Source organism: Trachypithecus francoisi, unplaced genomic scaffold, assembly GCF_009764315.1.
Source record: "Trachypithecus francoisi isolate TF-2019V2 unplaced genomic scaffold, Tfra_2.0 Contig01566, whole genome shotgun sequence".
NCBI classification, from domain to species: Eukaryota; Metazoa; Chordata; class Mammalia; order Primates; family Cercopithecidae; genus Trachypithecus; species Trachypithecus francoisi.
Genome location: NW_022681441.1, coordinates 658704 through 683016, shown reverse-complemented (window position 1 = coordinate 683016; position 24313 = coordinate 658704). Strand labels below are relative to the sequence as shown.

Sequence of the window (24313 nt, the reverse complement as noted above, 5' to 3'; positions counted from 1 at the left end):
GCCCTCAACCAGACAGCCAAACCTGCCAGTGCTTTGATCTTGGACTTCCTAGACCCTAGAACTGTGAGAATTAAATTTCTGTTCTTTATAAACTATGCAGTCTCAGGTATTTCATCACAGTAGCACAAAACAGACTAAAACACTATGTGTCCAGCTAAAAATTGGAAGTTTTATGACTGAGGTTGATAGAAAAATGGACATATGATTATAAAAAGAAATCTCTGCCTACCTACCTTCTAACTGCTACTTCTTACACCAATTCACCATTCCAGTCAAAAGCTCTCCTTAGTCCATTTAAACATAAACTCTTCAAAATGCTCCAGCCTGCAGTTGTCTCTGTCCTTTAAACTAGAGGTACTGTTGATTTGGCAGCCAATCAGGGACTTATTTTGTAACAACCTTCTTATTTATTTATTTATTTTGAGGCAGTCTTACTCTGTCACTTAGGCTGGAGTGCAGTTGCATGATCTCTGTTCACTGCAACCTTGGCCTCCTGGCTTCCAGCAATTTTCATGTCTCAGTCTCCCGAGTAGCTGGGATTACAGGGGTGCACCGCCATGCTCCGTTAATTTTTGCATTTTTAAAAGAGACAGGGTTTCACCATGTTGGCCAGGCTGGTCTCGAACCTCTGGCCTCAAGTAATCCACCCACCTTGGCCTCCCAAAGTTCTGGGATTACAGGTATAAACCACCACACCCAGCCTGTAACAGCCTTCTTAATGTGGTTTTAATGATTAAGACATTGCTTGAATTTTCCTCCCATTTAATCTTAGCTAGATTAAGGGAGGCTCTTAAGCACTATATATCCCATCTCCCAATTGCTATTGCTTGGCGTATTGCCTGGAAAGTAGAATGACTTGATGGATATGATCTATTTTACCTAACAAGCTGACAGCACCAATCTAGTGCTATCATATATTCTATTATTAGGGAACGGTTATGTATCATGCGGTATAATGTACGGTATTGCCTTCCATCTCAGTTGCATATATACAGATAAAAGAAGACAATACAGTAATAAAAATGTGTTAAATCTCTACAACAATTTCCTTGGTCACTATGTTAGAAATATGCAATAGGGGCATTACTGGGTGTATTTATAATTTAGCTGTGGAGATAAGTGTCACAAAATACTAATACAATCATCCCTCTGTATCTGTATCTGTGGGGTATTGGTTCTAGGATCTGTCCCCACCCCCCGCTGCCTGGATTCCCAAATCCATGAGTGTTCAATCCCTTTCATAAAATGGCATAGTAGTATTTGCATATAATCTATGCACACTGTATGCTTTTGATCATCTCTAGATTACTTACAATATCCATTACAAGGCCTATGCTATGTAAATAGTTGGTACACTATATGGTTTAGGAAATTACTGGAAAAAAAGTCTGTATATGTTTAGTACAGATGCAATCATACTTTTTAAAATTTTAAAATAGAGAGAGAGAAAGTCAGGGTCTTGCTTTGTTACCCAGGCTGGAGTGCAGTGGTACGATCATGGCTTACTGCAGCCTTGAACTTCTAGGCTCAAGGGATCCTCCTGCCTCAGGCTCCCTAGGAACTGGGAGTACAGGTGTGTACCACTATGCCTGGCTAATTGAAAAAAAAAATTCAGTGACAGGGAATTGCTATGTTGCCCAGGCTGGTCTTGAACTCCTGGTTTCATGCGATCCTTTCACCTCAGCCTCCCAAATTGTTGGGATTACAGGTATGAACCGCCACACCCCAAACGCAGCTTATTATTATTATTTTTTTTTCTCGAGACCGAGTCTCACTCTGTCACCCAGGCTGGAGTGCGGTGGCACGATCTCTGCTAACTGCAGCCTCTGCCTCCCAAGTTCAAGCAATTCTCATGCCTCAGCCTCCAGAGTAAATGGGATTACAGGTGTACGCCACCACACATGGCTAACTTTTGTATTTTCATTAGAGACAGGGTTTCATCATATTGATCAGGCTGGTCTCAAACTCCTGGCCTCAAGTGATCCACCTGTCTTGGCCTCCCAAAGCGATGGGATTACAGGTGTAAGCTATCACGCCTGACCACACCCAGCTTATGTTGTGAATATTTTTGATCCTCAATTGGTTGAATCCACAGATGTAGAACACAGGGATACAGAGAAGGAGGACTCACTGCATAGACAAATACACTATTATTTAGGAAAACAATTTCAACACATGGACTCCCTTCCCTTGCCCCGAAAATCCTAAAGATAAATATTGATATCGATAATAGATAAAAGGATAATACGATAAGAATCTTGATTTTTTTAAATTTTAAAACAATAAATTTCCAAAAATTCTGAGGACTAATGTATGGAAAAAGTAAGTTAGTGCTATATTAAAATGGGTGTTGGGTCCCATGATCTTTGTTCTTCCTGAAATGGCAGTGGATATGGGTTGAGCAGATTCTGCTGATCTTTGTAATATATTCCCTGCATTTGTGAATTGTTACCTGTGTGCAATCTGTGATCATGAGAAGTGCAAAGCTGGGCAATTTGGAATTTAAATCGATGGCTTTGGTTTTATCAATACTGAATTAAACACACAGGCTTCTTAACCTAAACAGAATTCAGGAAGGACTATGGCTTTGGTGCCAAATATATTATTACATCACTTTACATATTCTTCACACTTAATGAAGCTCTTTCACAATTCTATCAAGTTAGTTTATCTGGTGTTATGAATCCCTATTTAATAAATGAAGAAACAGTGCTTCAGTGTTTAACATACTTCAGGCCATATAGCAAGTAAGTGGCTACCCAAACTCAACCCTAATTCTTTTACTCTAGGTCAATATTTTGCATAATACCACACTGGAACTCAGTTATTCACAGCTGTGTGAATCCTTGAAGGCACATATTTTTCCTGGATGCCCTAGGTAGAGAGAACTAAGATTCTAATGTGGATTTCCTGATGAGAAGAATTTTGCCATTATCAATCTAAGCTAATATCCTTGGAAATAACTGGGGAACTTATTCATATTTTCTTAAAAATAGGTTTTTAAAGCAAGATGTAGTTGAGAAATTTGTAATTCCCAAGTGTAAGAGTCTCAAATTCTCTACATAAAAAGACAAGAACATCAGTAGTTAATACACATGCTAGTGTTTCAGAGGAGATAGTAACTAGTTGTGGAAAATCTAGATTAGTTAGGAAAACGCTATTAAGGAAAGAGTCAATAATAGTGGGTTCACCTACCTCCTATTAGGATTGTTTTTGTTTTGTTTTTTTTGAGACAGGGTCTCAGTTTATCACACAGACTGGATTTCAGTGGCACAATCATGGCTCAACCTCCTGGGCTCAAGTGGTCCTCCCACCTCAGCCTCCCGAGTACATGGGACCACAGGCAGGGGCCACCATGCATGGCTAATTTTTGTATTTTTAGTAGAGATGGGTCTCACTATGTTGCCCAAACTGGTCATGAACACCTGGGCTGAAGTGATCCTCTTGCCCTGACATCCCACATTTTTTATGGCAAGAGAACTAATTGGGTATGGCATTAAACAAAAATAATTACATAGCTCTGGCTAGGTATATTATATACATGTATTACCATTAACACAAGAATTGGAAAGATAAACCAAAAATATTAACATATTTGCATCATACCTTTTCCGGGGGGCAGGAAAGAGAGTAGGAAACCATCGCACCACTCTGAGAAAAGTGCAGAAAGTAATACTGTCCTGTTCTCTGAAGGAAAGCTATTGAGTTATTAAATCAATTTTGGATTTTAGTTTGGATGTTGGATGACTTGGTTGTGTATACTTTGGGCAGGTTTCAAGCTTGCTGCTTCCACATCGAAGAAAGAAAATACACCAAATAGCAAAAAAGATTTAGAAATAAAAGATACTTTATATCATCCCTCTCCAGCATCCAATGTAGAAAATAATAGCAGTTATTTACTGAAGGCTAACTATGTGCCAAACACATGCTACCATGTACATTGCATACCTTTTCCCTTAATCTTTCAACCATGTGAAAATAGATGATACCATCTTTTCACAGAAGAGGAACTCCAAGCTCCGAAAGATTAGTAACTAAGATGACACAGTGAGAAGGAGGCAGAACAGAATTCATCTCTACTTGCTTTTGAGTTCATCCTCTAACCACTACTCAGCGAGGCAACAGTAAATTCCTTTTGTTGGGCTTCATAGCAAAGAGCTGGCAGAGTATTATCTAAACTAGACATGGCATTAATGTTGGTTTGTTATATATCACAAAGCTTCCCTGGAGCCATCGTTAACTATTATATCAGGTTTTGTAGCTTAATATATCATCATTATGTCATCAGTAGGAAAACGGTTCATGAACTCTTGCTATTGACATCGTAAGAGTTCCTTGGTTCCAAGAAATAATAAACCTCAACGTCAAAATCGTTGGGAAGTTCTTCTCTAGAATTTATCTCATTGAAATTGGGAGGTCCTCTGATTCAATAAAATCTTTCCAATTGAAAACCAATCTAAAGTACTTCAGAGTATATGTTTGTTGTTGTTGTTTTTGAGAAGGAGTCTGGCTCTGTTGCCCAGGCTGCAGTGGCGCGATCTTGGCTCACCACAACCTCTGCCTCCCGGGATCAAGCGATTCTCCTGCCTCAGCCTCCTGAGTAGCTGGGATTGCAGGCGAGTGCCACCACGCCTAGCTAATTTTTGTATTTTTAGTAGAGACGGGGTTTCACCATGTTGGCCAGGCTGGTCGTGAACTCCTGACCGCGTGATCTGCCCGCCTCAGCCTCCCAAAGTGCTGGGATTACAGGTGTGAGCCACCACACCTGGCCTAGAGCATATGTTTCAAAACGTTCATCACATTGAAACTATTCAGTTATGTTAAAAAGTATAATACACTAAAACACTACAAATGAGATTGAGACACTACTGTCCCCAAGGAGCTGGAGATATACGTAGGTGTTAATAATCTACTAGTTGGAAGGATAGTACTGTGTGTACAGTATCATTATTTTAACCTCATCATTTGCAACTGATTGCATTGCACTGACCCTCTGTAACTGCCTGTGAATCATGTCAGAGTTACTCTGTCGACATTTGCCGAACATTTGTCATGTGGCAAAATATTTATTGTAGAAAAGTTGACACATAATAGCTCTGAGGTTTCACTAAATGAGCTTTACACATCAGGCTACAGGTACAACCCATTGATGCGTAGTCTCCAAAAAATAGGGTTTACGATTTAAGAATACTGCCTCGCCAGAAGCTCCGTAAGTGTAAACAAAAAGGGTTTCGTGACCAGTGAGATGACTTGGCTTCACCGTTTGCTGTCACAGAACTATCCCGTGGGGGATTTCATAAGTAGTGAGGGAGAGGTGGAAGACCCGGCTGAAAATAAAGTGGGAGCAACCGGTCCTGATTTGTTGGTGGCTGGGGATTCGCCTAGAGAGAAGAAACACGGAATCTTTACTAAGGCTGTGGAAGGCGTCAGGGCAAACCTCAGACTCCTCTCACTGGACGCGTTCGCGCCACCTGTCAGACTAGAGGAGCCGCCAGGGATTGAGAGGGTCGGGAGAGGGTGCCCGGAGCCCCGGAAGGCGGCTGCAGGTCGCAGGTCTCCGCCCGAGAGGCGCTGGGGGTGGGGTTGGGAGCGATGGGGGCGGCGTGCTAGATACCGAGGAGACTTCACGTGGTCTCCAGAGCCCTGCTAGGGGAGCCGGGGCGCTACCGCGCGCCCCTCCCTAAGGTCTCAGCTCCTCCTCCCAGGCACGTGACCGCAGCTGGCTGCTAACTGCGCTCCCGCAGAGTAGCTCGCTCTGTTTCTTCCCTCCCGCCGCGGTGCCCTTCTTCTCCCCCGTTCCCATCCCTCCGCCCTCCACCGCCTCGCTCCTCACGTCCCAATCGCGGCTTGAGCTTAGAAGCGCCCGCCCCTCCACCCTTTTCTTTGCTTGCTCATTGGCTGAAGTCTCAAGGACGCGTCCCGAGGGCGGGTGGCAGCCATTGGTGGGATGAGCAATCCGAGTTCCCGGATGAGGGAACATTCTGCAGTATAAAGGGAGCAGGGAAGGCGGGAGACAGCGCAGTTTGAATCGCGGTGCGACGAAGGAGTAGGTGGTGGGATCTCACCGTGGGTCCGATTAGCCTTTTCTCTGCCTTGCTTGCTTGAGCTTCAGCAGAATTCGAAATGGTAAACTTCGCAGAGACGCTCGATGACTTCGCGGGTTTTTGCCGGCGGGAGAAAAACCCGTTACACGGGGGATGGGGGTGAAGTGGCGACGGTTGGGAACGCGCGGAGACAGGATTTAGAAGAGCGGGGGGAGGTGTTTTGTCGGCTGCTAGCGGAGCAGCCTCGGATCTCGCGGCGGGCGGCGACGGTTGGGTGGCGCGCGCAGCGCCGCTGGGGGCCGGCGGGCGGGCGGAGGCGCGCGGCCGCGGCGAGCGCGCGGCGGGGGGCGGACGGGCGGGGTCGCCCCTGCGGCGCGCCGCGGGCCAGAGACCCCGGCGGGGTGCGGGGACGCGCTCGCGGCGGGACGCGCCGCGGTGGGGGATGGGCGCGCCGCCTTGGTAATTCTATATTCTCCGTTCCTCCTCCGCTCGCGGGCGTGTGCGCGCCGCAGGCTGGCGGTAAGGCTGGAAAGGACTCCGGAAAGGCCAAGACAAAGGCGGTTTCCCGCTCGCAGAGAGCCGGCTTGCAGGTCAGTAGTTGTTCGTGCGGTCTGGGAGTCGTGATGTTTTTCTTTGCATCTCCTTTTTTGTTATTCATGGCTCTCGATGGGCGTTTCGTCTATGCGTGGGTGATGCGGTGTCGCGACTTGGGCTGCCCATACGATAAATATAGGGGGGAGGAATCACGTGTTTCGATGTCGGGACGCGTTGCTGCGCCCGTGCCCCTTGCTTTGGCGCGCATGTTATTTCCCCATCTCTAGTTCTCCTATTTTTGTGCATTTATGTTTGTGTATGCTTAAAATTTAAGTTCCCAGTGGGCCGTATTCATCGACACCTGAAATCTAGGACGACCAGTCATGGACGTGTGGGCGCGACTGCCGCTGTGTACAGCGCAGCCATCCTGGAGTACCTCACCGCAGAGGTAAATGGGTGAACGCCTATAATCTGGAGAAGGTTTGGGGGGCGGGGAGACGGCAAGAGGAAAGGAGGAAAGTGATGCAAGAAAACTCCCAGGCCCTGAACGCGGCGAGAGGCCTAAGAGAACGCTAGAGGGAGCTGGTGTTCAACAAGGATCCTACTGAGCTTGAGTTCTCTGCTCCTGGAATTAAAATTGCGTGCCCCTGTATATCTTGCTAGTCAGATAGCGGGGAACGACTCCAGTTGGTAGACAAGCGTTTGTGAGGGTTTTATTCTGTTCTCTGAATCTTGGTCAAAGGAAAGTTGGAAGGGAACTGATTAGATTCTGCCTTCTAGGTACTTGAACTGGCAGGAAATGCATCAAAAGACTTAAAGGTAAAGCGTATTACCCCTCGTCACTTGCAACTTGCTATTCGTGGAGATGAAGAATTGGATTCGCTCATCAAGGCTACAATTGCTGGTGGTGGTATGTTAACTTCTAAAATTTTTAAAAATTTCTTCAGAGGAAGGAATTCTTTGCTGCTTTAATTTAATTAGTTTTTCTAGAAGAGGAAATTTATATTTTCATTGATGCAAGTATGGTTTTATGAAATTTGATTCATATGTATAACTGAATTTTTACTTCATACTTGAGCTGCACGTTTTTAAAGATACTTGAACAGTGTACACTTTTCTTGGTTTCAAATACTGTGATTTTTAAAAAAAATCTTAAGTAGAATTAATTCCTGTCACTCTCCTAGGTGTCATTCCACACATCCACAAATCTCTGATTGGGAAGAAAGGACAACAGAAGACTGTCTAAAGGATGCCTGGATTCCTTGTTATCTCAGGACTCTAAATACTCTAACAGCTGTCCAGTGTTGGTGATTCCAGTGGACTGTATCTCTGTGAAAAACACAATTTTGCCTTTTTGTAATTCTATTTGAGCAAGTTGGAGGTTTAATTAGCTTTCCAACCAACCAAATTTCTGCATTCGAGTCTTAACCATATTTAAGTGTTACTGTGGCTTCAAAGAAGCTATTGATTCTGAAGTAGTGGGTTTTGATTGAGTTGACTGTTTTTAAAAAACTGTTTGGATTTTAATTGTGATGCAGAAGTTATAGTAACATTTGGTTTTGTACAGACATTATTTCCACTCTGGTGGATAAGCTCAATAAAGGTCATATCCCAAACTAGTTGTGTATTAAATTGGCTTGATTGTAATAGGAATTTGTTATGAATATCTAGCAGCAATAACTAAGCACATTTCTTTGTGACTGAACTGTCAAATCTAGATCAACAACGCGAGATAGACCAAGTATATATTTTTAATGTTATATAATAAGCTACTAAAGTTTTAATTTAAAAAGTTGGCGGTAGCTGGAGTGGGACCATTTCAGTTTGTGCATTGACTTTGCTTGCTGTGTGACAGCACTGCACTAGTATGCTGTTAGTGTGGTGGACTTGGGGAGGGAGAGAAGAGGTAGGAATGTCCTGTATATCCACATAATGAACTCCGAATTTAAACTCTGAAGCTAATAGTGCTACGTGCTAGGCCCTGCTTTGAAGTCTGAAATTGTTAAGCACTCAGTAACATCACTGGGGATATACTATCTCCATTTTATTGAAGAGAAGCAGGGTTTCTTATTTGAAAGTACCAAGTTCTGGTGGTAGTTAGAATTAACAGCTTGGCTCACAGCATTTTGTAAAAATTGTTACCTTGTTGGGTTGAGCAGATCGTTTCCACAGTTTGTCATGTTTTTAAAAAAAATTAAAACTGCACATAACATTCCCCCCCACCCTCACCGTGAAGACTAACATGACACCATACTTCCAAGTGGTAATGTTCCAAATGGGAAGGAAAAGGTGAAATCAAAAGTTTGCTTTTGTTAGAGCAACACTTGAGGGGCTGATTCCTCCCTTGTTTTGGATACACAGGATTAGGGCCGCTCTGCACCACTCGTTGCAAGCTACAAATTAAACTGCTTTGTACTTATTTGGATAGCCTGACATCTGGGTCAGAAAAAAATGTGCAGCTGAAATAAGGCTGTCATACAAGCCCTAAGATTAGGTTCAAACGACGCTCTAACGTGTCCCGGAAGTGCTGAGACTGTACTGATTGACACCTTGGTCCTCACCTGACCGCATCCTCCCTCGCTTGAGGGGCTCAGAGGCGGGGCCTCCAAGCCCTGGGAATTAAACTGAAAACGAGTGTCCCCTTCCGCCATCCCGTCCTCATGCCCCCATCTGCGAGGGCCGTGCCCGGAGGTCACAGGGCACGGCGCTTCCAATGCCGGAAATCGGGTCCGGGGCGGAACCCCCCACTCCGCGATGGGCAGCCCGGCTGCCATTGCTCGCCTCGCGGGCAGGTCAGCTTCTAGCCTACCGGCGCCGTGCGCGGACCACCGAGTCAGCTCGGATGCCCGGGCCCAGGAGCTTGGTCCTGGGCCGGGACAGATTCGGCTAGCACCCTAAGGGGCCCGCGGGGGGCGGGGAGGCCGCCGTGAGGAGGCGGAGCTGCGAGGCCCGCCCGTCAGCCCGGGCCGTCGCCGCCGCTGCCGCGGTCCCCTGCGCTCCTCCCAGCCAGCCACCGCACGCCCCCAGCCGGCCCGCCTGGCCTCCTCCGCGGCGGCGGCTTCCGCCCCTCTTAGCTGCGCTGCGAGAGGAAACGGAAGAAGGAGCAAGCTATGGAGGGTAACAGGGATGAGGCTGAGAAATGTGTCGAGATCGCCCGGGAGGCCCTGAACGCCGGCAACCGCGAGAAGGCCCAGCGCTTCCTGCAGAAAGCCGAGAAGCTCTACCCACTGCCCTCGGCCCGCGGTGAGACCTCAGCGTTCCTTCTCTCCCTGCCCAATCCCCAGACCACCGCGTAGCCCGCCCCTGCCCCCACCTCGGCCCCTCCTGGAAGCCTGCGGAGCCCCGGCCTGCCTGAGCCATCCCCAGCCCCAGGCCGGTAGGGAGCATCTCGACACACCCCCGCCCTGGCCCCGGCCCCGGCTTCGGGCCGGGGCTCGGGGAGAGCTGCCCGAGGCTCCTCTGCACCAGCCTGCCCGCCGGCTCCGCGTTCCGCCGTCCTGGATGTCCAGGTTTCATTCTCCCTGGAGGAGACTTGTCTGGTCCCGTCTTACCACAGTGAGGCTTTATTTGTATCTGTGTTGTTTATGTGGCCCCCTTCCTCCCCATTCTCAGTCCCACATAAGGCCTAGGCCCCTATCGAAGTGAGAGGAACGGGGTACTCTAGTGGCTAATCTCAGGTACCATCATTTCTGAGATCTGTAGAAAACTGTTCCTAAAGCAAACATCGAATACCTGAGATGACATTGCTTTTCCCTGGGAGAGAGTTCCTTTAAAAGAGAAGAGCACACATTTGGCAAGAATGTTCAAGAGTCAGTAATGATTGCTGAATAGTATCTGATTTGATAACACCGTAATTATCGATGAACCAAGTCTCTGAGGAATATGGTACTGGGTTTCCTTTAGTTCAATTCAGCTTATTTATTGTCCTACTCAATAGGCTTCAGAGTAATAATAGCCAACATTTATTGAGCACTTACAAAGTGCCAATAGTTATGCCTAACATTTTGCATGGATTATTTCATTTATTCCTCAGAACAATTCTGTGTAGAGGTGTGGGATTCATTTGACCAGGTTTACCCACATGGAAACAGGCTTTTTGATGAATGAATGAATGAATGAATGAATGAATTAGCGAATGAATGAAAATATCTTACCCAAGGTCACACAACAATTAGTGGCAAAGTCAGAATAGTAGCTGAACTTTCAGACTTCAAAAAGTCTTTAACCGCTACACTGTTGCCTTGCTGTTCGTTTTTCCAGATTAAGAAGAAAGTTATCGATAGAAGAAAGTTATCGATAGATTCAATTAATTGTAGAAAATTGTTAATGAAAATACTTATTTTGTTGTCTCTTAAATTTTTTTTCCCTACGTCGTTGAAGCCCTGTGCTCTTTGCTTTTCTCTCTATCCTTTCCATTACATTGCCTTCTAACACTATACCCGTGAGGACAGGAAAATAAAGTTAAAGAGTTAATAATTTTTAAAATTGTGGTTTAAAAACCCACCAGATTTACGGTCTTAACTATTTTTAAGTGTACAGTCCATTAGTGAAGTATATTGACATTGTTGTGCAGACTCTTAAGAACTTTTTCATCTTACAACACAACTGTGTACTAATTAAACAGCTCCCTATTGCCCCGTCTCCCAAAACCCTGGCAACTACCATTCTACTTTGTGTTTCTGTGAATGTAACTACTTTAGTTACCTCAGATAGGTAGAATCATGCAGTATCTTTTTGTGACTGTCTTACTTCACTTAGCAAAACGTTCTCACGTTTCATTTATGTTGTAACATGTGAAGGATTCCTTTTTAAAAGAATACAGAATAGGCTGGGCGCGGTGGTTCACGCCTGTTATCCCAGCACTTTGGGAGGCCGAGGCGGGCGCATCATTTGAGGTCAGGAGTTTGAGACCAGCCTGGCCAACATGATAAAACCCCATCTCTACTAAAAATACAAAAAAGTTAGCCAGGCATGGTGGCGCATGCCTGTAATCCAAGCTACTGGGTATGCTGAGGCAGGAGAATCGCTTGAACCCAGGAGACGGAGGTTGCAGTGAGTCAGTATCGCAACACTGCACTCCAGTCTGGGCGACACAGTAAGACTCCGTCTCAGAAAAAAAAAAAAAACTGAATAATATTCCATTGTATATATATACCACATTTTGTTAATCCATTCATCTGTCTATGGACATTTGGGTTCCTTTCACCTCTTGGCTATTATGAATGATGTTGCTATGAACAAGGATATGCAAAGATCCTGCTTTCAATTATTTTGGATACCCAGAAGTGGGATTGTTGGATCATATGGTAATTCTGTTTTTAGTTTTTGAGGAACCACAATACAGTTTCTGTAGCGACTGCACCATTTTACTTTCCCACGAACAGTATGTAGGGTTTCAGTTTCTCACCATCTTTGCCAACAACTATTTTCTGTTTTTGTTTGTTTTGATAGTACCTATCTTTGGGTGGGAGGTGATACCTCATTGTGGCTTTGGATTTGCATTTCTCTGATGATTAGTGATGTTGAGCATCTTTTTATATGCTTTTTGGCTATTTTTATAACATCCCATTTTTGGAGAAATGTCTATTCAAGTCCTTTGCCCTTTTTTAAATCACATTACTTGCCTTTTTGCTGTTGAGTTGTAGGAGTTCTTTATTTATTCTGGATATTAATCTCTTATCAGATACGTGATTTGTAGATATTTTCTATTTATATGTTGCCTTTTCGTCACTTTGTTGATGGTGTTATTTGATACACAGTTTTTAAGTTTGTTGTAGTGCCATTTGTCTATTTTTGCTTTGTTTTTTTTTTTTTTTTTTGTGCTTTTGCTGTCATATTCAAGAAATCATTGCCAGGAGTTAATTATTTTTGAATCCTCCCCTACTGTTGAGTATGATTTCATTTAGTCATTATCTAGTCCTAGAGGGACAGTTTTAACATTAAGTGAGTAGGCAGTCTAGACAGAATAACTTGGCTTTTGAAGTCTGACTCCACCTACTAGCTTGTAACCTTATTCTTGAGCAGGGTGGAGAACCTCTTTAGCCTTTAGCTTTTTCATCTTTAAAACAGAGACAATGTACTAATCTCATAGTGCTGTTGTGCGGATTAAATGGGTTAATACAGGTAAAGCATTTAACAGTAAGCACTCAATGAATTTTGGTGTCATCCCCATTTTACAAGTGTGAAGCTCTGAGAATTCTTAAAACCCACCCAAACTTACACAATCTATCATGCTTCTGTCATGCAAACAATTTGAATGAATCTCCTAAAAGACATTATAAGATACCAAAGCACAACACAATTTGTTGCTCTTAAAGACTTGAATGTAGGAAAAATTAAGAAATGTGAGGGTGAAAGTTGGTAGTACAAATGTAAGGCAGTATGTGATTACCAGATAAAGTGATAGGGGATAACTATGTAGTCCAAAAACCGTAGTTCAGATGCAGATGTTGTCTCTGACTCCTTTTTAGCCACTGACAGATTACTTAACTTCTCTGAGCCTTCTTTAGTTACATGTAAAGTGAAGATGTCATCACATGATTTATGTGAGCTGAAATAAAGTTATGTGCCAGTACTCAGAAAAGTGTATTTTATATAGAACATTCTAGAAGATGTTTATTGGCACAATTTAAGAATTCAGGAGAGAGAAAGATCTAGGACATTTGTGTGAGATCCTGATAAAATATTTCATATAGAAGTTGAAGCTATTGGTTACAATGAGATATTACAATTTTAGCCCTGAACTTCACTTATACTAGTCCACCGCCAAATTCTTATAACTCAGAAAGTTGACTGAATGTTCGTCTGGATGTGCTTAAACTAAGAGAGGCAAAATAAAAGATCACATTTTGATTTCCATTATTCTTACATGATAAGTGGAAAAACATGAGACTAAATTCCTGCTAGATTCCAGGATTTTTGTCCTCTTAAAATTTTATTTATGCCAGGTAAGAAGTCTGATACATAAGACACTTTCAGAAATTGGCAAGAGTTTTTCTTGACAAAAAACTTGATCCCCAAATGAATCTAGGGTATTGTTTCTTTCCATGTTTTTAGTTGAGAATATTATTTTACAGTTTACTTATTGCAGTGGACTTCTAAGTGAATTCAGTTGTACAACTTTCAAATATTATGAGTTTGGGTTTGAAAGTATTGATATATATGAATAGCTACCACATAGAAAATATAAATATTCTAGAAAAATGTCAGTAAACAGAACTTAGTAACTCTGTAGTTTCTGAATAAACTGTACATTTATTGAGTTATTGATACGTTCTGGATTTTCAGAGAGGGATGCAATCTGTTTTAATGCTTTACATTGCAATTTTAATACTTTAGTGTTTCATAATAATTGGAAGATAGTTTGAAATGTAGATTTTTTTTTAGAGAAAAGCATTTTTATTGTTTTCAGGAACACTATAGTAATTTGAATCAATTGGTGGCTTATAGCTTCAAAAAAGACCATTCTTCATCTACTGTAATGAATGGATAAGTATGATAATCCAAATTATATATTGAATAGTATATAACTCGCAGCATCCATCTGCACAATAGCAATTTAAATAGTCCTTTTTCTTTCTAATTTTTGCTGCATTATTTTAAAATTTATATCTAATAAAAAATTCAAAGTTCTGTCTCTTTTTGTCTTACTTAAAATGGTCTAAAAAGTAGCTTTTAAATTTGTCATTATACATATGGAGTATTATCCAATGTATTCTTTTTAAGATAATTTCATTCTTTTGTGTTTCTGACTTAATTAAAATTTAGTGACAAGTACAAATTATACATTCAAAACAATTATTTCTATAGCACCAACTGAAGTGTTACAGAAATGATTTCCAAATTTCAGCTAGTAGCCAAATTATTTCAGATATTACAGTTGAAGAAAGAATACTGATTGGGGTTTGAATCTTGATTTAATAATGATGTGACCTTGGGTATATAGCTTCATCTTTCTGAACTTCAATTTCCTCATCTATAAAATGGGGTTTGATTTATTCAACAAATTTTTACTGAATATACATTTTTCTGTCCCAGACAATATTCTAAGAACTGGGGATTCAGTGGATAGTAAGACAAAATCCTTGTCCTCATGGAGTTTACATTCTAGAGGAAATATGAAGTATATCTGTCTGGTATATGACACAATAATTCCATTTCTGTCATTACCTCTTCCTTTTCTGAGCCTCAGCTTTCTCGTTTATAATCTTCACAGGCTTATTGTGAGGATATTTTATTATCTTAAGTGCTATAAGCATGTCATGTATTATTTCTATAGGAAAAAAAACTTGCATAGTGCCTTGGAGTTGATAGTATGTTTGTCTCTTCTATCATTTGTTAAAGTAATTATTTGAGCGTAAGATAATTGCTTTAAATTAGCAGTAATCTTAATCTGGATTCAACTACTCATTCCATGCTTTGTTAACATTTAGTTCTTCTGCCTTGCTGACTTCATCTCTTACATTGCCTGTGTATATAGCTGTCTCTCTCCTACATCTGAAATACCTTAGCAGTCAGGAACCATTTTAATCTTAATTATCTTTTTTACTCCCATGATGCCTAACAGTATTTTGCATGTATCTGTGACATCTATGGGCCTGGATTTTCTGGAATGATAGCTGTTTATTTAATTTTACTCTCTTCAATGAAGATAATTTGTTAAATAAATAACTGAATGAAAATATTATAGCTGTAAGGCTTTCTATATTAATACGTTCACAAATGAAGCTTTTCTATAATCAGCCTAAGTGTTCAAAAAAAAAATGCATATATATATATAGGGATTGTCTCTATAGCAAAAATTTGGAAAGCATATAAATGTCCATTAGTGGAAACTGATTAAATTCATTGCATTCATAAACTATGCACCTATTAAAAATGATGGCATGGACCTGTGTTTATTTCTATAAGGTGATATATATAATGTGTCAACAATTGAATAAAATTAAGCTAAAAACAGGTAGATTATTATATTTTTAATTTAATAATACCTAAAAAGCTAGACAGCTAGCTAACTAGAGTAACCAAAAGGGTATAGTGATTTTGTGCGGGAGGAGGGGAGGGTTGGAAGATGATTTATAAGTGATTTTTACTTTGTTATTTTATTTATTTATTTTTTTGAGACAGAGTCTTGCTCTGTCGCCCAGGCTGGAGTGCAGTGGCACAATCTCAGCTCACTGCAACCTCTGCCTCCTGGGTTCAAGCGATTCTCCTGCCTCAGCCTCTGAATAGCTGGGACTACAGGCGTGTGTCACGACACCGGCTAATGTTTGTATTTTTAGTAGAGATGGAGTTTCACCAAGTTGGCCAGGCTAATCTCAAACTCCTGACTCCTGACCTCAAGTGATCCACCTGCCTCAGCCTGCCAAAGTGCTGGGATTACAGGCGTGAGCCACCACACCTGGCTTGTTATGTTTTTTAATGAGCTGAACATACATATTTGTATAATCATGCAAATAAAAGCTATTTGTATTTTGTGAGAAAGATAAAACATTATTTATTTTTCAAATCATGTGTTCTGATATTCAGTTTAGCTAATGACATACATTATATAGGAGTCCAACAGAAACAGGAATAAAAATAGATCTCAGTTCTTCCTTTTTGGATTATCAACATAAATATTTTAAATTATGTATTAACTTTTTCATTGGTCTTTAATATGGAATATACTAAATTACATGCAGATTATGTTAAAACTCCTAGTAGAGCAGTATGTCTGGAAGGTAAATGCATAAAATAAGATTGGATAAAATCTTTCATAAAAGTGAATGTTGTCTGATTTATATGTACTATCCCAATTAATGTTCGTAACACTGCACATTATTGTAAAAGAGATCCCATGTGATAGCTAAGACATTTAATAAATCAGAAAGATCCGATGTGTTCTAAATTCTCACGGTAGTTGAACTGAGTCATATTCTTAGGCATCGGTTCCAGTGATTATTAGTACTGACAACCTTGCTGATTCCACTTTTAAGATGATTAAACTAGATTTTGAGGCCCAGAAGTAATATAACTTGTCCACATTTTCACTTGATGGAGCCAAAGGCTGTGTAGTATGACTCATGTATGCACACAGCTACTGTTAGGCAGAAGTCTTATGCATGAAATTCCAGAAAAAATTTCATTATCATAGTAACTGCCAAAAATCTGTAACAACTATATGATTCTGCTCTAGCAATATCCAAAATTTAGGTGTTAACATGGAAAATGCCCAGAGGAACCATGGGAGTACATGTTTGTGCTAAAAATGAAAGGGGGAACACACAGATAACTTCTAATTAGCATGCATTGGGTCATCGTGGCCACCTTTATTTATTTTATTTTATTTCATTTAAAAAAATTTTTTGAGATGGAGTCTTGCTCTGTTGCCCAGACTGGAGTGCAATGGTGCGATCTTGGCTCACTGCAACCTCTGTCTCCCGGGTTCAAGCAATTCTCCTGCCTCAGCCTCCCAAGTAGCTGGGACTACAGGCATGCACCAGCATGTCCAGGTAATTTTTGTATTTTTAGTGGAGACAGGGTTTCCCCATGTTGGCCAGGCTGGTCTCAAACTCCTGACCTTAGGTGATCTACCCGCCTCAACCTCCCAAAATGCTGGGATCACAGGCATGAGCTACTGTGCCCGGCTGGTGGCCACTTTTAAATATTAAATATATATAACCACTTCCATATCTGGCTCTACAATTTTTAAAAAGTTTTTTTTTTCATGTATTAGCCAAAATAGTTACATAAAGAGACACTTCCTCCTCCAGCTGTCTTATGGTTATGCAGTGGTATAGTTTATATAGGAAAATCATGATAAATGCTTGATTGCTTTTATCAGTTTTCAAGAAAAGGAGACTGTTCTTTTCATTCTCCAAAAAATAGCAAGTTATTATTTTTTAGGTTTTTGGTCAGTGGGAGCCCCTTTATATTAGTACATTTAGTTTTGGAAAATTTTGAAATAATTTCAAACTTACAGAAAAGTTGCAAGAATAATACAAACTTACACAAATACAAAATAATACAAACAATACAAAGAATACTAATTTCCATATACATTTCATTTGCTTTGTATTTGTTAAAGTTTTTACATTTGCTTTATCATGCCCTTCCTCTCTCCCTCCCTGCTATCCTTCTCTCTTTCTCTTTCTCTTTCTACACACACACACCACAGTCTATTTTTTCTGGAACCAATTAACAGTAGTTGTAGACATGATCTCCCATTACCCTAAATAATTAAGTATACATTTTCTAAGACAAGGACACTCTCCTAGATAACCACACAGTAACCATCAAGTTTATGAAATCAGTGCTTATACCTTATTCAAATTCTGCCAGTTATCTCAATTATGCCCCTTATGGCAAAAATACATGTCACATTTATGTGGCCATGATGTTTTATTTTGTAGATGCCATCTTTTTTTTTCTTGACCTTGGTATTTTTAATGAGTATAGGCCTTTTTTTCCTTTTTTTTTTTTTTAAATCTCTGCTCACTGCAACCTCCACCTCTCGGGTTCAAGCAATTCTCCTGCCTCAGCCTCCCAAGTAGGTGGGATTACAGGCATGCACCACAACGCCCGGCTATTTTTTTTTTTTTTTTTTTGTCCTTTTAAGGAGAGACGGGGTTTCACCATGTTTGCCAGGCTGGTCTCAAACTCCTGACCTCAAGTGATCCGCCTGCCTCAGCCCCCTAAAGTAAAGTACTGGGATTATAGGCGTGAGCCACTGTGCCTGGCCTAGGCCAGTGAGTTTATAGAATTTCCTTCAACTTCTTTTTTTTTTTTTTTTTTTTAAATAAATAGAGATAGGGTTTCACTGTGTTCTCCAGACTGGTTTTGAACTCCTGGGCTCAAGTGATCCTCCCACCTTGGCCTCTCAAAGTGCTGGGATTACAGACATGAGCCACCATGCCCAGCCCTTAATTTGGGTTTGACTGATAGTTCATCATATTTGTTTTTCGTGTAATACCATGGAACTGATGTGTATTCCTTTATTATTATTTTTTGAAATGAGTCTCACTTTGTCACCCAGACTGGAGTGTAGTGGCATGATCATGGCTCACTGCAACCTATGTGTCCTGGGCTCAAGTGATTCTTCTACCTTAGCCTCCTGAGTAGCTGGTACTACAGGCATATGCCACCATACCTGGCTAATTTTTGTGTTTTTTGTAGAGCCAGGGTTTTGCCATGTTGTCCAGGCAGATCTGGAACTCCTGAGCTCAAGTGATCAGCCCACCTTGGCCTCCCAAAGTGCTGGGATTACAGGTGTGAGCTACCATGCCCAGCTGATGTGTATTCTTAGTGTAACATATCAGGAGACACATAATGTTGATTTGGTCCTTACTGGTGAGGTTACTTTGATCACTTTGTTAAAAGTTAGTGATTGCTGTTTTTCCCCACTATGATATTATTCTTTGAGATGGAGTCTCCCTCTGTCACCCAGGCTGGAGTGCATGGCACGATCTCTACTCACTGCAAGCTCCACCTCCTGGGTTCATGCCATTCTCCTGCCTCAGCCTCCCGAGTAGCTGGGACTATAGGTGTCCGCCACCACACCTGGCTAATTTTTTGTATTTTTTAGTTGAGATGGGGTTTCACTGTGTTAGCCAGGATGATCTCAATCTCCTGACCTCGTGATCCACCCGCCTCGGCCTCCCAAAGTTCTGGGATTCCAGGCGTGAGCCACTGCGCCCGGCGGTGTTATTCTTTTCTTCCTTGTATTTAATACATATTTTGTAGGGAAATACTTTGAAACTGTACAAGTCCTGTTACTCAACAAACTTTCACTATCTCTTTGTAGCATCCATTGATTATTCTTTCCTGAATAAATTTCTGATGGTTGCCAAATGTGGTTTTCTAATTCCATAATTCCTTCTACATTTATTAGTTAGCATTCAGCCTCAATTATCTGTTATGGATTCATGGTTTCCTATTTAATCTGTCATTGTCATCATTTATTTTGGTGTTCAGATTTAGTTAGTGGGAGCCCCTTCAGGCTGGCTCCTGTGTCTTTTGGACATCTCCTCATTGTTCTTTGCATTTTTCAATTTCCTAACATGAAACAATTTCAGGTTCACATTTTACTTTCTCTGCCCTAGGAATCAGCTAGTTCTCCAAGAAGTCCTGATTCCTTTTATTGGACAATGCTATTTAGAAACTAGATATAGATACTAAATGAACTCATAGCTTACAGAGGTGTCATTGCTTCTAGCCCTATCAGTGGACAGTCAGGAAATAAATGTATGTGTGAATGCATGTATGTATATTTATGTATATATGTGTGTTATATGTGTTTGTGGTCTACACATATCTATAGTAATTTAGTCAGTGTTAATTTCAGTATCTGTGATGCACGCACACATATATAGTGTATTCACACACTTCCAATGAACCCTAGAATGCCACAGGGTTCATTCTAGCCATCTCCATTTCCATATTTGTGATACTGTTCTCTGTTACAGAATGAGAAATGTGGCTCCCACTTATTTGCTCATTTTCCCTTTTATGTAAAATTTTGTATGTATTTTAGCATATAAAAGCCCATAGGTCCAGGCCCTCTTGAGCTCAGCCATGATTTTGGTTGTGACTGTCTCTATTTTTTAATTTATTTTATTTTTTGATACAGTCTCCGTCATCCAGGTTGGAGTGCAGTGGCACAATGTTGGCTTACTGCAACCTCTGCCTCTTGGGTTCAAGCAATTCTCCTGTCTCAGCCTCCCGAGTAGCTGGGACTACAGGCGCGTGCCACCACACCTGCTACTTTTTGTATTTTTAGTAGAGACGGGGTTTCACCATGTTGGCCAGGCTTGTCGCAAACTCCTGACCTCAAGTGATCCCACCACCTCTGCCTCCCAAAGTTCTGGGATTACAGGCGCGAGCCACCGCACCTGGCCATGACTGTCTCTTGAGTCCCAGTAAGCTTCCTTGGTTCAGGGTTCACAGGCGTTGCCAACCCCAGATGCCAAAAGGAAGAGAAGGGAAAGGAAGAAGCCTAATTTTTCTATTAGAGGAGGGAAAGACAGGGGAAGCCCACCATTTAGAAAATATTCAAACCATATCTACAGTGTTAGAAGATACTGCTATTACATGCTGTATGCTCTCTCTTAACCATCATTTAGTCTTAGTTGTATAAATAACTATACATTTAATGCTTACTACTACCAGTCCTTATGTCAGCATATATGTAATTATTTTGGATTCCTAACACCTGTTTTATAGTGGATTCCCCGAAGGGCCTGTGGGAACTAAGTTCCATTAATTCTACAATGTTGAAAACAGTTCATCTGTGACCTTACTGCTTGAAGTCGATTTGGTGGATACAAACTCTGCCTTATATTTTCTTTCCATGTGTATCTGTGTTACTCCATTGTTTTATGCAAGTACTACTGATGAACAAAGTCTGATGATTTATAAGTCATTTTCTCTTTTTGCCTAGATGTTTAGTTAATTTTATTAGAATATGTCTTGGTGTTGGTTATTCTTGGTCAATATTAGGTCTGTGATTTGCCCTTTCATTTAATAGTTTCAGATTTTTTGTTCTTGTATCAGAAAAGTTTATTCTATCTTTTGTTTTTCTTCAGTACTCGTATGTATGTTGGATCTTTATTGTTAATATTTGCTGTTTTCTCTTGAAATTTTTTTGTCTTTTTCACTTTTAAAAAGATTTTTAAAATTTCCCTCTGGTATATTTTCTTTCTTTTAAAGCATTATCTGTTGTATTTATGAGTCTTTGTTTCTTCTAGATTAGTCTTTTTTTAATTGGCTTTTTAAAAATGTCTTATTTTTATTGAGTTTTATCATGTAAGTTTTTGATAGATAATTTCTTCTTCTTTTTTTTTTTGAGACAGAGTCTTGCTGTGTTGCCCAGGCTGGAGTGCAGTGGCGCAATCTCAGCTCACTGCAACCTCCACCTCTGGGTTCAAGCAATTCTCCCACCTCAGCCTCCTGAGTAGCTGGGATTACAGGCACCGGCCATCATGCCCAGCTAATTTTTGTGTTTTTATAGAGACAAGATTTCACCATGTTGACCAGGCAGGCTAGTCTTGAATTCCTGACCTCAGGTGATCTACCCACCTCAGCCTCCCAAAGTGCTGGCATTACAGGTATGATCCACTGCATCTGGCCAATAATTTCTGATGTTGTTGTAATTTTGATATATATTGTTCTTTTATATCATGCATTATTTTTTAGTTTTTTCAGCTTGTTTTGAAGTAGTGCAGTGTTCATCTGTTTTGTTAGCAAGTGTTTGTGGTGTGTATTCATTGTCTTCAGAGGTTTAATTTGTATTCATCCTTTTTTCTTATAATTTTGTATCAGATTTGACTTGTCATTTTCTTTTATTCATTTTTATGTGCTGTTAGACTTTCTAAATATGTAGTGATCCTTCTGTTTTTGTGTAATGTTTAAAAATGTCACCTTGCTAAATGAGATCTTCTCATTCCTTTATCCTTCCCTACTTTTGTCTGGAGTTTCTCTTTTTGTTTTTTTTTCTTGTTTTCCCTCTCCTCTTCAGTTTGGGTCCTGTTCCCAGCAGTTTCTTCTTGGTATGACTTTGTTCTGGAAGAGAGCTTTGGTTGATTATTTTTAAAGGCATGTAGTGACTAGAGTCTTCCATGCCCTTAAAGTTTTATTGTGGACCCTTGCACTTGTGTACTATTGTATATTGTAGTAGGCAAAACTCATTCCTTTTTACATACTCTTCCCAGTTTTGCCTGTTGTGCTATATAGAGAGTATCTGTTGGTTATTTTTATTTTTATTTTTTTTATGTTCTGTGGGCTGGCAAATTCCCCTTTATTATACTCCACTACCTACACAGATCTTGTAGCAGTTGGTGGTTTGTCCCCACCTTCTTATATTTTGGGATTTTGTGCATGAGATTTTCTCTGATTTTATGAGGGAATTTGGAGAGATTTAAAATTTAAGCTGCTGTCAGCCTTTTTTCCAGAATTCCCACAAAAGTTTTTATGTTTAAATGTTGTGAACTACTACTTCCCTTAGACCATGCTGGTTTCCATGTGATTGCAGACTAAATACAGACTGTAGTTTAAAAATTGGCCAGACATGTGGCTCACGCCTGTAATCCCAGCACTTTGGGAGGCCAAGGCGGGCGGATCACTTGAAGTCGGGAGTTTGAGACCAGCCTAGCCAATATGGTGAAACCCCATCTCTACTAAAAAAAAAAAATTACAAAAATCAGCTGGGTGTGGTGGTGGGTACCTATAGTCCCAGTTACTCAGGAGGGTGAGACAGGAGAATCACTTGAATCCTGGAGATGGAGGTTCCAGTGAGCTGAGATTACACCACTGCACTCCAGCCTGCCTCAGTCTTAAAAAAAAAAAAAAAAAAAGACAATTTATGTTATATTTCTCATTAATAACTGTAGATTGGTACCTACTTGAATGTGTGTGTGTATATATATATACACACACATATACGTAACATAACATTATGTATAAATATATATACATATATTTATGTTTTATAAATATATATAACTATATATAAAAATAGCTTTATTGAGACATAATTCATATGCCATACACTTCGTTCATTTCAATTATACCATTCAGTGGTTTTTTAGTATTTTAGCAGAGTTGCACAACATTTATGGAAATCAATTTTAGAATATTTCCTCACTTCAAAAAGACACCTCATTACTACTCTTTAGCAGTCACTCCTCATTTATTCCCAGTTCCACCCTCCCCTGAACCCCCAGCTTTGTCAACGATTCATTTACTTTCTGTCCCTGTAAGTTTGCCTGTTCTGTACATTTCATATAAATGGAACCATATAGTATACTATCTTTTGTGACTGGAGTCTTTCACTTAGCATAGTGTTTTCAAGGTCCATTCATGTTGTAGCACATATCAGTACTCTGTTTTTTATTTTTGAAAATATTTCGTTGTCTGGATATATCATTATCCATTCATCATTTGATAGACATTTGGTTGTTTCTTTTTGCCATTATGAATAATGTTACAGTGAACATTTGTGAGTCAGTTTTTGTATAGTATGCTTTCATGTCTCTTGGATATGTACTTAGGAATGGGATTGTTGAGTCAAATGGTAACTGTGTTTAATTTTTTAAAGAACTACTAGATGATTTTTCAAAGCAGCAGCACCATTTTACATTCTCACCAGAAACTTATTAGGGTTCCAATTTCTCCTCATCCTTCTCAACATTTGCCATTGTTCATCTTTTGGATTATAGCCATCCTTGCGGGTGTGAAGTGATACATGTCTTTGTGGTTTTGATTTTTATTTCCCTAATAGCTAATGATGTTGAGCAACTTTTTTTTGTGCTTATTGACCATTTATTTGTTTGTTTTGGAGAAATGTCTGTTCAGATCCTTCACCCGTTTTTTTAACTTGTGTTTTTGATCTTTTTATTATTGAAATGTAAGAGATCTTTTTTTTTTTTTGAGACTGAGTCTTGCTCTCAGCTCACTGCAAGCTCCGCCTCCCAGGTTTACACCATTCTCCTGCCTCAGCCTCCCAAGTAGCACCTTGCCCGGCTAGTTTTTTTGTATTTTTTAGTAGAGACGGGGTTTCACCAGGTTAGCCAGGATGGTCTTGATCTCCTGACCTTGTGATTCGCCCGTCTCGGCCTCCCAAAGTGCTGGGATTACAGGCTTGAGCCACCGCGCCCGGCCAAGAATTCTTTGTATATTCTGGATACATTTTTTTTTTGAAAATCAGGTATGTTATTTGTAAACATTTTTTTCCATTCTGTTGATGATAGCCTCTGAAG

At 40.6% G+C, this 24313-nt stretch overlaps 2 protein-coding genes across 5 annotated transcripts in view; both read left to right on the top strand.

Annotated features, from left to right (window-relative positions):
- Positions 1-5908: 5908 nt before the first annotated feature.
- LOC117064124 (histone H2A.Z) lies at positions 5909-8197 on the top strand. Its single transcript, XM_033178298.1, has 5 exons — positions 5909-6126; positions 6557-6634; positions 6913-7026; positions 7359-7488; positions 7763-8197. The coding sequence occupies exons 1-5, from the start codon at positions 6124-6126 to the stop codon at positions 7822-7824; spliced, it is 387 nt and encodes a 128-aa protein (XP_033034189.1). The 5' UTR covers positions 5909-6123; the 3' UTR covers positions 7825-8197.
- Positions 8198-9324: 1127 nt separating this feature from the next.
- The window catches only part of DNAJB14 (DnaJ heat shock protein family (Hsp40) member B14), a 51426-nt gene continuing 36437 nt past the window's right edge, over positions 9325-24313 (top strand). For 2 of the 4 annotated variants that reach the window (XM_033178253.1, XM_033178285.1), the window contains exon 1: positions 9327-9821. In XM_033178253.1, the coding sequence (XP_033034144.1) occupies positions 9689-9821 (133 nt within the window). In that variant the 5' untranslated portion in view covers positions 9327-9688. Of the gene's footprint in view, positions 9822-24313 lie in introns of all 4 variants that reach the window. The other 2 variants (XM_033178264.1, XM_033178275.1) reach the window with 2 other exon arrangements.

What these genes read in the sequence shown, in the direction of transcription:
- LOC117064124 (XM_033178298.1), top strand. An exon ending in CGCAGAGAGCCGGCTTGCAG is followed by an intron (nt 6,635 to 6,912) that starts GTCAGTAGTTGT and finishes TTAAAATTTAAG; the next exon opens with TTCCCAGTGGGCCGTATTCA. An exon ending in TGGAGTACCTCACCGCAGAG is followed by an intron (nt 7,027 to 7,358) that starts GTAAATGGGTGA and finishes TCTGCCTTCTAG; the next exon opens with GTACTTGAACTGGCAGGAAA.